The 14,988-nt window shown below is 44.9% G+C and overlaps 2 protein-coding genes across 3 annotated transcripts in view; one reads left to right on the top strand and one right to left on the bottom strand.

Moving 5' to 3' along the window:
* TXNL4B (thioredoxin like 4B) overlaps positions 1–14,885 on the bottom strand; it is a 42,649-nt gene extending 27,764 nt beyond the window's left edge. The window contains exons 1-4 of one of the 2 annotated variants that reach the window (XM_012437423.3): positions 14,628–14,885; positions 11,815–11,983; positions 10,346–10,497; positions 6,770–8,431 (exon numbers count right to left, since the gene is read on the bottom strand). In XM_012437423.3, the coding sequence (XP_012292846.1) occupies positions 8,266–8,431; positions 10,346–10,497; positions 11,815–11,946 (450 nt within the window). In that variant the 5' untranslated portion in view covers positions 11,947–11,983; positions 14,628–14,885 and the 3' untranslated portion in view covers positions 6,770–8,265. Of the gene's footprint in view, positions 1–6,769; positions 8,432–10,345; positions 10,498–11,814; positions 11,984–14,627 lie in introns of those variants that run through there. The other variant, XM_021672555.2, reaches the window with a different exon arrangement.
* Positions 217–4,969, top strand: LOC105706814 (haptoglobin). Its single transcript, XM_012437422.3, has 5 exons — positions 217–369; positions 1,835–1,917; positions 2,221–2,322; positions 3,059–3,133; positions 4,036–4,969. The coding sequence occupies exons 1-5, from the start codon at positions 365–367 to the stop codon at positions 4,812–4,814; spliced, it is 1,044 nt and encodes a 347-aa protein (XP_012292845.1). The 5' UTR covers positions 217–364; the 3' UTR covers positions 4,815–4,969.
* Positions 14,886–14,988: the final 103 nt, after the last annotated feature.

Genomic DNA, 14,988 nt, shown 5'->3' with positions numbered 1-14,988 from the left:
AAGTGAGGCCTTCTGCAGTGTGAAAATCCTCCCAGATAGAGACGGATTGACAGTTGCTGCCATGCCCTGTCCTGCCCAGTTGCTGATTTCGGGAAATACTTTGCAGGTTCGTGGGTAATGAAGTTACCAGGTTTCTCTGGGGTTTGTAAGAGAACACCACAGGAAAATCAAGTGTGAAGCAAGAGCTCAACTCTTCACACGGGTATTGTTTGTGGTTACTGGAAGAGAGTGACCTTACCAAGGCCAAAGTCAATGTAGACACAGGAATTACAAAATAGAGAGGGGGAGAGGTGAACTAGTGGTGGCATAAAAAGACCAGCACAGGCCCCACAGCTCTGCTCTTCCAGAGGCAAGACCAACCAAGATGAGGTGGGTCACAGCTTTCTCTCCTGCCTTTCCTCTGGTTCTTTATTTCATTCTTTGCGTACACTGGTGGAGATGCAGAAATAGAATAAAAAGCAGGGCAAATGGGCTAAATTATAGTGAACTAAAGGGCTTCGTGGGTTAAATCTTCTCCTTTCCTGCATCCATAGACAGTGCTGTCTTTCCTAGGAGATGTGATTTACTCTCAGGAGTGTTTTTTTCCTTGAGGTTACATTTTTGTCTTTGTAGGAGATGTCATCAGCTCCTGTAGTAGGCTTCCTGGCATTTTGAATATATTTACTAGCAGATATTTTCCTCTTTAAAAATGTATAAGACTAATAGTAACATATTTGAGTGACACAATTAACTGACTAGTACCTGGGATACACATGAGTACCTGGGATACATCTCATTAAGATACTCAGATCTTAGAAAAACAAAAAGACTTTTGAAATGTTGAAATAAAAACATTAGAAATTTTTTTTTTGAGACAAAGTCTTACTTTGTGGCCAGGCTGCAGTGCAGTGGTGTGATCTCAGTCACTGCAACCTCTGCCTCCTGGGTTCAAGTGATTCTCCTGTCTCAGCCTCCCAAGTAGCTGGGACTACAGGTGTGTGCCACCACGTGCCCAGATAATTTTTGTATCTTTAGTAGAGATGGGGTTTCACCATGTTGACCAGGATGGTTTTGATCTCTGGACCTTGTAATCTGCCCGCCTCGGCCTCCGAAAGTGCTGAGATTACAGGCGTGAGCCACCGCGCCTGGCCTAGAAACTATTTTAATAGTAGCAAGTAGTGCCTGAATAGCCAGCGTGTTAGTGGGACAGTGAACTGGCAGGTGGCGCCTGTGCATCAATGCCCACGGCCACAGTCCTGGTTTCAGACACCAGGTCTCTTCCAGGTGACCTGCTGACATTTTGGGGTTCGTGATACATTTCCTAAAGGTGAATTGTCATGAAATACTAAAAATAACCACATAAGTATTTAAAATTATATATTTAAGGAGACTTTTATTATGGAAAATTTCAAGAAGTAGAGGGAATGGCATAATAAGCCCTGTGTTCCCATCTCTGAGTTATCTACATTTTATTAGCAGCATCTTCCAGGTGCTGAGGGAGGTTTCTCTTTCCTGGAGGGCTCCTGTATTACTGCCAATGTACTTTCCTGAATGTGGCAAGAAACTGAGCCCCCCCACCCCAACCTATGCTTCTTCCTATTTCTCTCTGTAGAATTTCCAGCAGGACTTCTAAGCTTGCTGGAAGCTTAGTAGCTCAGAAGCTGCTAAACTGTGTATGTGCAGGGGAGGGGCAACTTCTTGGTCCTAGCACTTCCATATATCGATTTTCTTTTCTGGCTGCTCAGTGGGAGGAGTGTGTGTGCATGCCTGTGTCCGTGTCTGTGTGTGTGGATGCATGCATGTGCTGTGAAGCAGGGAGACCAGCTTTCCACTCCTTCTTGTCTTCTCTCTGCAGTGCCCTGGGAGCTGTCATTGCCCTCCTGCTCTGGGGACAGCTTTTCGCAGTGGACTCAGGCAACGATGTCACGGATGTTGCAGGTCAGTCTTTGAGCTGGGTAGGAGCGTCATCCCTGGCGCCACATCCCACTCTGACCCTCTTGGGTCTGCACTCCTGCTTTCCAAGAACACCCAGTTCCACCTTCTTATCTCGACCTCTGGGCTTTCAGGACCTTGAAGAACATTGGGGATCCTGCCAGAAATGATGGAGCTTGCCCTTCCACTGGCTTCTATTTGGGGTAGAAGGAGACTGATGTGCAGAGCAGCGTCCTCTCATCTGACTTTTCATGGGTCTCTGGGAATAATTTCCAAAGAGTAAACTCTCTAGCTTGTCTTTCTTTGCAGATGACAGCTGCCCAAAGCCCCCTGAGATTGCAAATGGCTATGTGGAGCACTTGGTTCGCTACCAGTGTAAGAAATACTATAGACTGCGCACAGAGGGAGACGGTAAGACCTGGACACCCGCCTCAGTACCCTACACACAACCCCTGCTCCGACTTTTCCATGAGGGGTGGTGCTGGGGTGAATGGCCAGACAGTTCACGTGCTCTCCGTGGAGCCAGGAGATTTAGATTCTAAGAAGCATTTTGTCGCCAGCAGCTGTGGCCCTTTGGGCAGACTAACCTTTGTCAGCCTCAAGTTTTCTCTTTTGTTAAGGGGAGGCAATGCCGTGCAGCCTACCTATCTCAGAGTCAGGAGATGTGGGAAAAGAAGGAACACTGATGGTGACAAGTCACCCTCACCTAGTGAGTCTTGCATTCCCAGCAATGCTCTAAGTGCTTTACACTTATTTGCTCACTTAGTCCTCATATCCCTCTTAATGGAGATTATTATCCCAACTTTGCCAATAAGGAAACTGAGGCACAGACAGGTTGAGCGTCTTGCCCAAATTCAGGCAGCCTGTAAGAGGCAGAGTCAGGATATGAACCCTGAGCCCTCCCTGTACTGCCTGGCTGTGTCCACCATGACCACAGTCTCTTCTTCTGGGCATAACTGGCGTCGAGGCACTTGGCTGCCAGCACAGCACTCCTTCCCTTCCTCCTCCTCATATTCTCCCTCCTTTTCCCCTTTCTATCTCCTCCCCCTCCCAACTCTTTTTAATTCTTCTGCTTAAATGCCTTCTCACTCTGCACTGGATCCAGACTTGACTTCTCTTTTGGCTCATTTCTTGCCTTTTGTTTCAGGAGTGTACACCTTAAACAGTGAGAAGCAGTGGACAAATAAGGTTGTTGGAGATAAACTCCCTGAATGTGAAGCAGGTGGGTGCTGAGCACTTAGCCCAGGCAGGCTCCGGGTGGGCATGTCCTAGAGGCACAGCCTTCCGACGCGGCTTCCTTTGAGCACACAAGAGCCCAGAGGAGGGATGTGGGAGGACCGTAACTGGCCAGGAAGAGAGACTCAGGCAGTTAGGTGATGACTCCCTAAGGGTCACCAAGGGTCTAAGGGTCTTGTTCATCGGGGCCTGCAGGGCATTGGCTGAATCCACTGTCTACATTGCCCACAGATCAGGGGAGCCTGTGCATACAGAGAGCCTGCTAGAGAGCCCTGGGTCTAAGGAGAAGCAAGCTCCAGAGAGAACAAGTCAAGGGAAGACATTAAATCTTAATCCCTGGAAGCCTAGCAGGAGGCTGGACGTGGGCTGGGACTCTTGCTTCTGGTTACTAGGAAGAGCTGTTGCTCTCTCCTTTCCCTCTCAGAACTGTAGGCGTTGGCCCAGCCTCTCCTGCTCTTAGTGGTGCAGAACTGCACCATCTACAAAATCTGAACTCCAGGCAGTGCTGCTCTGGATTCCTCTTTCTTCAGAGAGAATGAATTATTGTAGCTCCTAGCCCTTTCAATGAACTTCAGGGAATGGGAGAAACTCCTTTGTTGGGATAATTGTTTAAATATAATACAGTTCATCAGCCAGGTTCAAAAATCTCAGTATTTCTCATTTCCTTTGTCAGAAAGGCCAGAAATAAGAGCTTTTTGTGATGCAAACAATTAAAGAAAACAATTATTTTAAAACTGCAACTATTGGAAATGAGATGAGCAGGTGGTAAGGGCAAAGCATTTAAACTTTCTAGTTTATGCAGCAGTGACGGCCGCCAATGGTTTCACCCCTTTCTCAGATGAGGAGGCTCTTGCACATTTCCACTCACGAGTGTCTTGCTCTTGACAGTATGTGGGAAGCCCAAGAATCCAGCAGACCCGGTGCAGCGGATCCTGGGTGGACACCTGGATGCCAAAGGCAGTTTTCCCTGGCAGGCTAAGATGGTCTCCCGCCATAATCTCACCACAGGGGCCACGCTGATCAATGAACGATGGCTGCTGACCACAGCTAAAAATCTCTTCCTGAACCATTCAGAAAATGCAACAGCAAAAGACATTGCCCCTACTTTAACACTCTATGTGGGGAAAAATCAGCTTGTAGAGATTGAGAAGGTGGTTCTACACCCTACCTACTCCCAGGTAGACATTGGGCTCATCAAACTCAAACAGAAGGTGCCTGTTAATGAGAGAGTGATGCCCATCTGCCTACCTTCAAAGGATTATGCAGAAGTAGGACGTGTGGGTTACGTGTCTGGCTGGGGGCGAAATGCCAACTTTAAATTTACTGATCATCTGAAGTATGTCATGCTGCCTGTGGCTGACCAAGACCAATGCGTAAAGCACTATGAAGGCAGCACAGTCCCTGAAAAGAAGACACCAAAGAGCCCCGTCGGTGTACAGCCCATACTGAACGAACACACCTTCTGTGCTGGCATGTCCAAGTACCAGGAAGACACCTGCTATGGTGATGCGGGCAGTGCCTTTGCCGTTCACGACCTGGAGGAGGACACATGGTACGCGGCTGGGATCCTAAGCTTTGATAAGAGCTGCAGCGTGGCTGAGTATGGTGTGTACGTGAAGGCGACTTCCATCCAGGACTGGGTTCAGAAAACCATAGCTGAGAACTAACGCAAGCCTGGCTGGAAGCCTTTGCCTGAAAGCAGGATTTCAGCCTGGAGGAGGGCAAAGTGGATGGGAGTGGACGGGATGAGACGTGGTTTGAAGCTGATGGATGCCAGCCCTGCGTTGCTGAGTCAGTCAATAAAGAGCTTTCTTTTGACTCATTTCTGTGTTGTGTTCAGTCTTGAGAATTTTTTATTCTCTCTTTGATGGTACAGGGTAGCGAAAAGGTATAGAGTCTACGGGGAGTATGGCAGAAAATACCCAAACTCACTGCGAATCCCTAAGGTGATACAAACTGTTCCATCTTAGGGAATCATGCTCACTGATTCAGTGCCTGATGGATGCCAGGTCCCAGAAAGGCAATTGTTGTCTTTGTTTTACAGACAAGGAAACAGAGACTCAGAGGAGGTAAGTGATTTGCTCAAGATTACATAGCTACGAAACAGTGAAGCTGAACTTTGAACCCAGGTCTGTTTGCTACAAACTCAGAGCTCTTTTCACTGCATCCTGTTGCCTCTTTAAAGGCAATAAGGAGAAAGGGCGTGGGCCTGGTGAGGAAGAGGCTAGCTCAAAACAGAATGGGAAATAGGATAGGAAAAAGCTTTGACACAGACAGTACTTCAGAGTTTGTGATCTAATCTACCAGCACTCCAGAAAACAAAAGACGATGAATGGAAAGGCAGGATTTCTGGACTTGCTGGGTCCAAGTCACAGCTTGGCCCACAAATGTGCCAAGTAATTTAGGCTTCCAGGCCATCAGTTCCTAGTTTCTTCCATGAAGGACTTGAGCCAGGCGATGGCTAACGTCCCTATCAGCAATAACCTTCGGGGACTCTGTAAAGAGTGGGGAGGTAGAGTTCCTGCCTCAGTAGAAGCTGCTTTTCCTACTTGGAACAAACCCATCCTTCATCAGGAATCAAATGCAAGCTGTCTAAGGCTCCTCTCCCGATGGCAGGTCATGCTATGAAGGGTCTCCCAAAAGAAAGGTTCTGAACTCCGATAAACAGAAGCTGTTCTAAGAGACCTTTCTTTTGCTACAAGCTTTCAATAACCTGACCGATCACCAATGCACCTTCTTTTCATGCCAAAATATGGGCCCTTCTTTGCAGGGTATAAAATGACAATGATGTCACTCTCTCTCAGCAGGGTCTGGCCATCTCTGTAAAGCTCTCCTCACAAGCACCCTGCAGATTCATCAGTAAACTTCAACAGGTTAGCGCTAGTAGGCCAATATGACACACACCTATATTCTAGAACCTGTGAAAGAGATAACAGCCAGAAACTGGAAAATAACAGTCAAACTCTTAAAAAAAAAAAGCCTCTCAGAACACAGTAACTGACACCTTTTCCTCTGGTAGTTCTCTTCAGCACCAAGTTTCCTGTAACAAGAAGCACTCCTTTGTTAAAGAACTGTCTGATTGTATTAAGTGGCTTCTGGTAGAACAACAGTAAGAGAAAAGCTCGGGTGTTCTTCTCTGCCTCCCTCCTCAGCACCACCTCGTGTCCTCAGTCTATGGGCTTCAGCCACACCAAACTCCTCGTTGCTCTCTGACGCCAGGCCATCTCCAGTCCCTGGGCTTTATTTCCGCGGGGGCCCTCTGCTGAAATTCCCTTCCCCTTCCTGTATGAGCACCTCCTACTCTCCTTCCAGATAGATGCAGGCACTGCCTCCTCTCAGGACCTTTTCTGCCCTCCAGGAGCCATCTGTACTTACGTAGCTTTCAGCATAGGATGGGGCATACAGCAGGCACTTAATACTTGTGGAATGGAAAGCAACTAAGATAGGATCAAAAATACAAATCAGGACTTGAGAGAAAGATGACTGAAAGCCCTTAGGGGGAAGAAGACCCCCGAATTTTGCACATGCAGGTTCTGAGTTTTGGCTGGCTCGCTGAGCACTCACTGTACCTCAAATACTGTGTGATCTGGGCTGAAGAGCAGAAAACCCGACTAACCGTGACTTAGGCAAAAAGAAATTTTATTCTTTCACAGAAGTCTGGAAAGAGGCAGGTCCAGAGTTCACACAGTAGCTCAATAATATCGGGGATCAGGGCTCTTTTTGTTCTTAGCATATCGATGTTTACCTGACGCTGGGCCTAGGATGGCTGTTGTAGCTCCATGCATCAGGATTAAACCAGTGGCAGGAAGTGTAGGATGGGAGAGGATAGAGGTGGTGGGCTCCTTCTCTCTTTTTGTTGTGTCTTATTCCAGGAGGGACTCCCTCCTTTCATCAGCAGGGACACAAGCAGTGCCCAGCAGCCTTCCCCCTCTGCCTCAAGAGCTAGAAGCAAGCTCATGGCACTCCTCCCTGCAGAAAGGCATGGAATGGAGCCCCTGGTAAACGTGGCTGGACTTGCAGTGACAGTGCTGCCCTGAACGGGACTGGGCTTCTGTTGGTGAGGAGGTCAGCTGCTGCTAAGCAGATCACAAGCTGCCTCGCCTGTGGCCCTCCAGCTCTGTGCGCACCCTCTCCTTCTGAGTCAGTTTCAATAACCACCATGAGGTTTTGAGAGGAGTGGTAACTTGCCCATGGTTGTGCCAGGTGCCCCTGGAAGAGCAAGAATTCTCCGCAAAGTTATTTAAACAGGCAAATCCCATACAGGTGACATTTCATTCTAACACTTCTCACATCTCTTTTAGTTTAGAGCCCTAATAATAAATTTTCTGCCTCAGGAAGAGGCAGCAGTTTTTGGGTAAAATCTGCCCCTGCTAAGGGTGGCTAATTCATTGTTTTACCTCAGCAGAGTGGTGGAGGGTCAAGGTTCCAATTCTGTTTTCATATTCAATTTTATAACAAAAACATAATTAAAGGAGCCAACCAGGACAACATTTAAAAGCCAGAGCCAAAAGGCTCCAAAATAAAACAAACTTGTCTGCTCCATTAGTTATCTGAAGAGAAACTACGGTAATAAGAACTGGAGATGGGAAAGCATGAGAGATGTTTGAGCGGAGGAACAGGTGAAGGGGTGTGTGTCTGTGTGAGCGTGTGTGTGTGTGTGTGTGTGTCTGTGTGAGTGTGTGTGTGTAGTGTGCATGCATGCACCTATCTAGGGTAGAAAATAAGTATTTTTCCTTCCACGGAAAATGACTTTCCAGTTCACTTGTGTATCAAATGAAGATGGTTCAATCAAATTGTACTAACCAATGTCTGGAAGGATTCTGTATTAAAGGGATAAAGAAAAACATTATAAAGAGAAGTGAAAAAATCACCATAGGAGAAAACGAACACCATTGACTTGGCTGCTCTGAGGCTCGCAGGGTGTAGACAGGCATCCCAGGTCATCAGAGAATCAGCAGGGTCTTCGCTCAGGGGCTGAGTTTTCTACAGGCAAGTCAAACCTCTTCTCCTCTGGGACACTGGGCATGTTTCCAAAGGACTCCGGAAAAACAGCATGGCTGGATTCAGGTATCACGTCAAGATGTGCCTTTTTCTTCATCTCTGACAGCAGTTACTGTGCTAAATGTCTTGATAGAGAAGGTCATATTTGGGAATATTCTTGGGATCAATAGGACTTTGGACAATAAGCTTCCCCCTCATTGCTCCTCGATAGATTACTTCAATCAAATCTATGAAGTCTTGTTTGGTTTTGAAACTTCCCACAAACTTAGTGTGATCTGGAGAGCTAGACAGCGTAGAAGAGAAACAAATGCTCTAAGAACTCTGAAAAATCACTTGTTGAAGACTTTCAGGATAAACAAAATGAACAATAGCTTTATTTTCTTCTTGTCAATGAGACTTCAGACAGAAAGCCCCACGTTAATTTTTTAATCATTTTTTTCCATTTGGTAAATGACTAAACCCAGCGCAGTGGGCAACTAGAATGAAAGCTCTGTCATGTGAAAAGATTCAGCTTCAAATCTATTTTAATCCCAGAATCTGCTTTTATCACTTCTCAAATCATAAGTAGAATTCACCAAGTGCTGGAGTGCGCACTGTTTCTTGGTTCGCTGTTGTGGTTTTTGCCTGGGCACTGTGCAAAGCCCATTCACTAGTCACGGTCTTTAAGATCTAGTCACTTATACTTTTGTGTTGTATGCATTAAAAACATTGTTTTTTAAGAAAAGTATCTCAAACACCAGGTATGTTACTGTAAAAATTTTAAAGAAAGAAAGAAAATCACCAATGAGGCCAGAGGACATTTTTCAGTGTATATCCGTCCTATCGTGTGTGTGTGTGTGTGTGTGTGTGCGTGCGCGTGCGTGTGTGTATGTGTGCTTATGTACATTTCCTTTTTCCCCAACATTGGGAATTATGTCATACAAATTATTCGGTAATGTGCTTTTTTCCAGCTAACATATATTTCTTTCAGTCATTAAATATGCATCTACAATATCATATTAAAATCCTAGAAGTGTAATTACTGGTTTAAAAAGTTAAAACACTTCGAAGTATTTGATACATAATGTTGAACTGGCCCTGTTAAAAGGTTGTGCCAAATTAATACTTATAGCAAATGTGTTCTGGTAGAACAAACAGCTTTAAAATACTCTTTTTTTTTTTTTTGAGGCGGAGTCTTGCTCCATCACCCAGGCTGTAGTGTAGTGATGTGATCTCTGCTCACTTCAACCTCTACCTTCCAGGCTCAAGTGATTCTCCTGCCTCAGCTTCTTGAGTAGCTGGGATTACAGGCTCCCACCATCATACCCGGCTAATTTTTGTATTTTTAGTAGAGATGAGGTTTCACCATATTGGCCAGGCTGGTTTTGAACTCCTGACCTCAAATGATCCACCTGCCTCAGCCTCCGAAAGTGCTAGGACTACAGACGTGATCCACTGTGCCCAGCGTAAGACACTTTAAAACAGATAATATTCCACACACTTTCAAACGAAGACAAAAAGGTACACAGATCTAGACAAGTGAACTCCTCAACCACAGTAAGAAATGGTCAGAATCATGGATGCATCCAACCACAAATATGAAGTATTAGACAGTAACTGGTTAAAGTATTAGACGGTAATTGGATAGAGCGGAAGGCATTAAAGAAGACCTCATGTTACTTATTCTTGACAGGCTTTGCTGAAGAATGATTTAAAATTCTCTGAGTGGTGAAAAGCAGGAAACTTTGTAAGAGAGAAGCACATTTTAGTCTGCTGGAAGGAATGCGTCTTTTGTAAATGCCACTTACCAGTCCAAAAGCTTAAGAACAACTACATACTTTGTTTCAAATGAAATTCCTGGGAAAATGTTAAGAGTTCTTTCTTTAGCTAATATAGCTATTTTAAATTTTATAGACTGAAGGATGGTTAGTGCTTTGCAAACTGTACTATTTCTTCACACTTAGGTTGGGAATTAAAATTTGACAAACCGTGTGTATGCATTATTTTTAAAATTAAAAACATAAAATTTGACAATCATACCTGAAACACTCAGTTTGTAGCAAGGTTTTGCATAAAAAATTAGAGCATGCATTCATTGAGGCAACAGTACTGATATAAGACTCACAGAGCCAATATCACATGCAAATAGGCAGCTACTGAAACTGCTTACCAAAGGAAACTTTCAAGGCTGCAATACCTTCCTATCAATGACACTTACCCATAATCCACTTTCATATGCTGCCCATTGAAGAAAAAGACAGTAGACGGAATATAACTGATGTCAAAATACTGTGTATAAACTGGAGTTTGGTCCACATCTACCAGGTATATAGTAGCCATTTTACTTAAGTCAGAAGAGGTCTTAGAAAGCTGCAAATAATGAGAGAGACAAAGGTTACAATATGAGAGGCAGCTAATGTTTCTTCTGTGAAACTTGTGACAACAGAGTATTCTGTTCAAAAAAACTCCTGGGCCAAGAAAGCAGCTCATGTTGCTCCCCCATTAGACACGACGTAACCTCATCCTCCAGAGTCTCAGTCATTGCAGACTGGGTTAGGAGGAGACCTTGGGGAAAACTGTGTGAATCTATTTCTTCCTTTATTTGAATGTTTTATAAAAGTAATCCATGCTTATTCAACTTAGAAATATGTAATATGGATACTGAAACTCCCTAAACTCTCCTTCCTCCCAATCCTCCCAGAAATGATAATCATGATTACTCGCAGCAGACGACTGGATGACATTACTATGTGGTAACTGTTCTAAGTGCTTAACGTTTGTTAACTCATTTAATCCTTACAACATTCTTATGAGGTATGTGCTATTAGAGTTCTCATTTTATAGATGAGGAAACAGCTGCACAGGGAGGGAAAATAATTTGCCCCAGGTCACACAGCTCCTGAGCAGTAGGGCTGGGATTTGAACTTCGGTAGCATGGCTTCAGAGTCTACACTACTGACCTCTGTGGTATTTCCTCCTCCCTACAGCTGACGGTGAAATCCTCTGGTCCTTTTCTCCCCAGGCTAACACATCAGACCCTCATTGTAACCACAGAAAAGAGGATTCATATGCTCAGCTATTACACAGGATGGGAGCAGTGGAAATGGAGGGAAGAGGTCTTAGTTCTGGGTTAAGTCTCTATGCAATGAACAGATAAGAATACTCCCATGCTGTCCCATCTTCCTCCTCCTTTCTACTCAGAATGTGAAGACGTGCCATGAACCAGAGATTATCATCAGGTACACACTGGAGGCAGCACACTAGAAAAGAGTATTTGCAGCTACAGAAAACTGAGTTCAAATCCTGGCTCTGGAATTTAATGGATCAGTGCCTGTGAAAAGTTACTTGACCGTTCTGGCATTTTTTTCTCCAACTGGGAAATGGTGCTACTAGCATCCTACTGTTGCGAGCACTGAAAAGCTAATGTTCACAGATGCTTGCTAATAGTTTTCTGCTCTTCCATCGCCTTGCTGGTGAAACAGCACTGACAGCTTCTAGTGGGTAAGGACATCCAAGGCAGATACAGCACACAAAGATGTGGGGGTTCGGCTCAGGGCAGGCACACGATCAGCTCTTAGTGAACTAACAAATGAACAGCTGACTACTCCCTTTCATACCCTATGCAGATGCTGAAGTGAGGATATGTAGACTATTAATAAAAACCACTTATGTTAGACATTCACTTACAATATCATCTAGCTGCAGACAGACAGGATCTTCATCTCTCCCGAACCTGAGAACCAACACCTTCTCAGCAGTACTTTTTATCGCCTGGTCTACTTCCTTTTTGCTAGTCAGCTTGGGCAGTAGGAAGCTCATCTTGAAATAACCCAAATGTGACTCCTCACTCTCACTCCTGAAATAAAGGCGCAATGTTTAAAGACAGTTTAGAGTAAGTACATGAGCCCTTGTTAAAAAAAAAAAAATTAATTCACAGAGTATGTAATGTATTCACACGGCATAAAAAGAAACATCATAGAAAGGTAATACTGTGGAGTTCCCCGCCTTGTCCCTGCTCCTTGGGCCCAGTTTTCATTGATCCCTCCCCCAGCCCAGATAACTGCTTTCATTAGTTTCTCATGTATCTTTCAGAGTTTTGTTATGCATTCACAAAAAAATGCAATTATGTGTTTCTATATTTATTTTTTTCTCTCTCTCTCTCCCAAAGATAGAGCCTATTGTATCAGTTAGTGTTCCAGCAGGAAAGTGGACACTCTCAAATTTGGTAATTTGAAGGCAGTTTAACTAAGGCAAGTGTAGAAAAACCACAAGGTAAAGTGCAGTACTTTGGGGCTAGTAACAGCGGGATGCTGTACCCACCCCTAGGCCATGGGAGGAAGGGGCCATGGAAGGAAGCAGTTATAAGAATTGTGTGGCAAAGAGAGGTAAGTGGAGAGGACGGTGTACAGGAGGGCGGCCTGCAGTTAAGGGTTACAGCCACTCTCCTCTCTCCCTCCTACCCCTGCTAGTGCTCTCACAGGCTGACTCCAACTGGAACCAGAGGGCAGGGGCCTGCTAAGGCAGGCAAGCTTCCTGGTCCCAGAGCATTCTAGAGGAGGATGAAGAATGGCTGCAGAAGGACAAATGGCAGGTGTTCCTGGCACACACACTTAGTCTACTCTTCTGCACTTCTCATGATTTCGAACCTAACCGATGAAGATTACTCCATATCTCTATATAGAGAGCATCCATATTCTTTGCCATGGCAGCATATTATTTCTTTCATGTGTTACACTTTTTAAACAGTCCTTTATTGTGGACATTATATTATTACAAGTCCTGGCTTAAAGATTCTTGGTGCACAACTTACTAGGTGCACCTCATTACATGGCAAATAGATCAATTAAGAGTGTATGTGAAAACCACAATTCCATAAACAAATCATAAAGTACTGAGGTGGAAGGGGCCTAATCCAGCCCCGTCATTTTACAAACTGGCTTGCTTACAGTTGCACTTCCTGCTACAGCATCAAGGACCAGAATACAGGCCACCAAATTTCTAGACCAGGGGTCCTTCTACTACAATGAGCTATTTTCATGATTGGAAGAAATTTCATTTTTGAGAAACTCTTTGACCACGAAGCTTAATTTTGTGGACATCAATAAGAGACTCCGTTGAGATACTCGGTATTTTGAATTCAGTTCCAAATATGAAAAGGGAGGATTTTTCTATATTTTTTTTGTCACAAGTCACATTTTAAGATATGAATTAAGCCTGGCATGGTGGCTCATGTCTGTAATTACGGCACTTTGGGAGGCCAAGGTGGGTGGATCACCTGAGGCCAGGAGTTCAATACCAACCTGGCCAATGTGGTGAAACCCCATCTCTACTAAAAATACAAAAAATTAGCCAGCGTGGTGGCAGGCGCCTGTAATCCAAGCTACTCAGGAGGCTGAGGCAGGAGAATTGCTTGAAACCTGGAGGCGGAAGTTGGGATCACTCCATTGTACTCCAGCATGGGCAATAAGAGCAAAACTCCGCCTACACACACACACACACACACACACACACACACACACACACACAGAGAATTAATAAAAATTCACACAGGAAATAATGTTGTTCCAGCTATAGGTCATACTCTAAATAGGGACACTAATGGCGCAAAGGGACATCATCAAATGTGAGCAGCAGAACAAATTACCAATGAAAGGGAAGGTCAAAGAGAAGATGGATCTCTCCCACTAGAATTCAAACAAACAGCAACTCCTCTGCGTTACTCATCAAAAGGAGAAGGTAAGGGGAGACAAAGTTGTCAGTGGCGAGGCCAAGGGTGGAACTGGACAAATGTTGGAAGGAGAGGAAAACTGAGACCACATCTAAGAAAATGTCCATAGCAAACGATATCCACAGAGAATTCCCAAAAGAAGAGGTACAAATGGACAGTAAATAAATTTGAATAGTTAAGCTTTACTAATAAGCAAAGAGAAGCAAATTAAAAGATACGTTTAAAAATTCACCGAATTGGCAAAAATTAAACAAGATAGTGGTACACAATAATGGCAAGAGTATGACTGTAGAGGCAGGTACAGGGAGTCCCTGCTGGACTGCAGACACAAAAACCGTTATGGATACAAAGCTGACAGACTCTGACCAATAACTGCACTTCTTTCCTCTCTCCCTCTCTTTTTTTGAGAAGGGGTCTCGCTATGTTGCCCAGGCTGGTCTCAACCTCCTGGACTCAAGCAATCCTCCCGCCTTAGCCTCCCGAGTAGCTGTAACCTCAGGCAGCGCCACTACTGCAGAAACACCAAAAAAAGAGGAAGAAACATAAACTTTGAACCCACTTTTGTACAGAACCTAACTGCAATATATTCCAGAAAAACAACTGGAAATAAACATCCCCAAACACCATCAGTGGTCAACTCTGCGTGTGAAGGTATGGGTGATTCTTATTTACAGCGGGGCGCGCGTCTTTATTTAACTATCCCATATATATATTTAAAGTCACCTGTATTGCGCTGCTCCTGGCCCACAGCGCTAGGAACCGCGGCACTTACCTTACTCGTCCACGCCGCCTCCCTCCCTTCCCCTTCGTGGCTGTCAACAACTCCTTCTCGAAAGAGCCAGGACGCGGATTACTCCTTTCATCTGCCCCAAGCGGGACCGGACCCTAAGGCCAAACCACCTTCGGGCTGTTGCCTAGCAACCCCCGTGGCCTCGGTGGCGGGAAGGAAGCCTAATAGGAAAACGCGCAAACGCAGAAAGAAAACTCCCTTGCTTCGGTCGGCCCCGCTCAATACTCCAATAAGCAGCAGAGCCTCTAGTCACCGCCCACTTTGCCCGGCTCTGACCGGAAGTCTTACGTCACTTCTGCCAGTATTGAAAATGGTCGACTTTTCCCTCCTTTTCCTGCCGCCA

Source organism: Aotus nancymaae, unplaced genomic scaffold (genome assembly GCF_030222135.1).
Source record: "Aotus nancymaae isolate 86718 unplaced genomic scaffold, 86718_ANA_hifiasm-v0.15.2.pri h1tg000030l, whole genome shotgun sequence".
In the NCBI taxonomy this organism is placed as follows: Eukaryota; Metazoa; Chordata; class Mammalia; order Primates; family Aotidae; genus Aotus; species Aotus nancymaae.
The sequence above is the reverse complement of the archived record's forward strand: the minus strand, read 5'-3'. Positions and strand labels throughout refer to the sequence as shown.

Coding starts and splice junctions, on each gene's coding strand:
- LOC105706814 (XM_012437422.3), top strand. Junction 2,323..3,058: donor ACTGCGCACAGAGGGAGACG/GTAAGACCTGGA, acceptor CTTTTGTTTCAG/GAGTGTACACCTTAAACAGT. Junction 3,134..4,035: donor ACTCCCTGAATGTGAAGCAG/GTGGGTGCTGAG, acceptor TGCTCTTGACAG/TATGTGGGAAGCCCAAGAAT.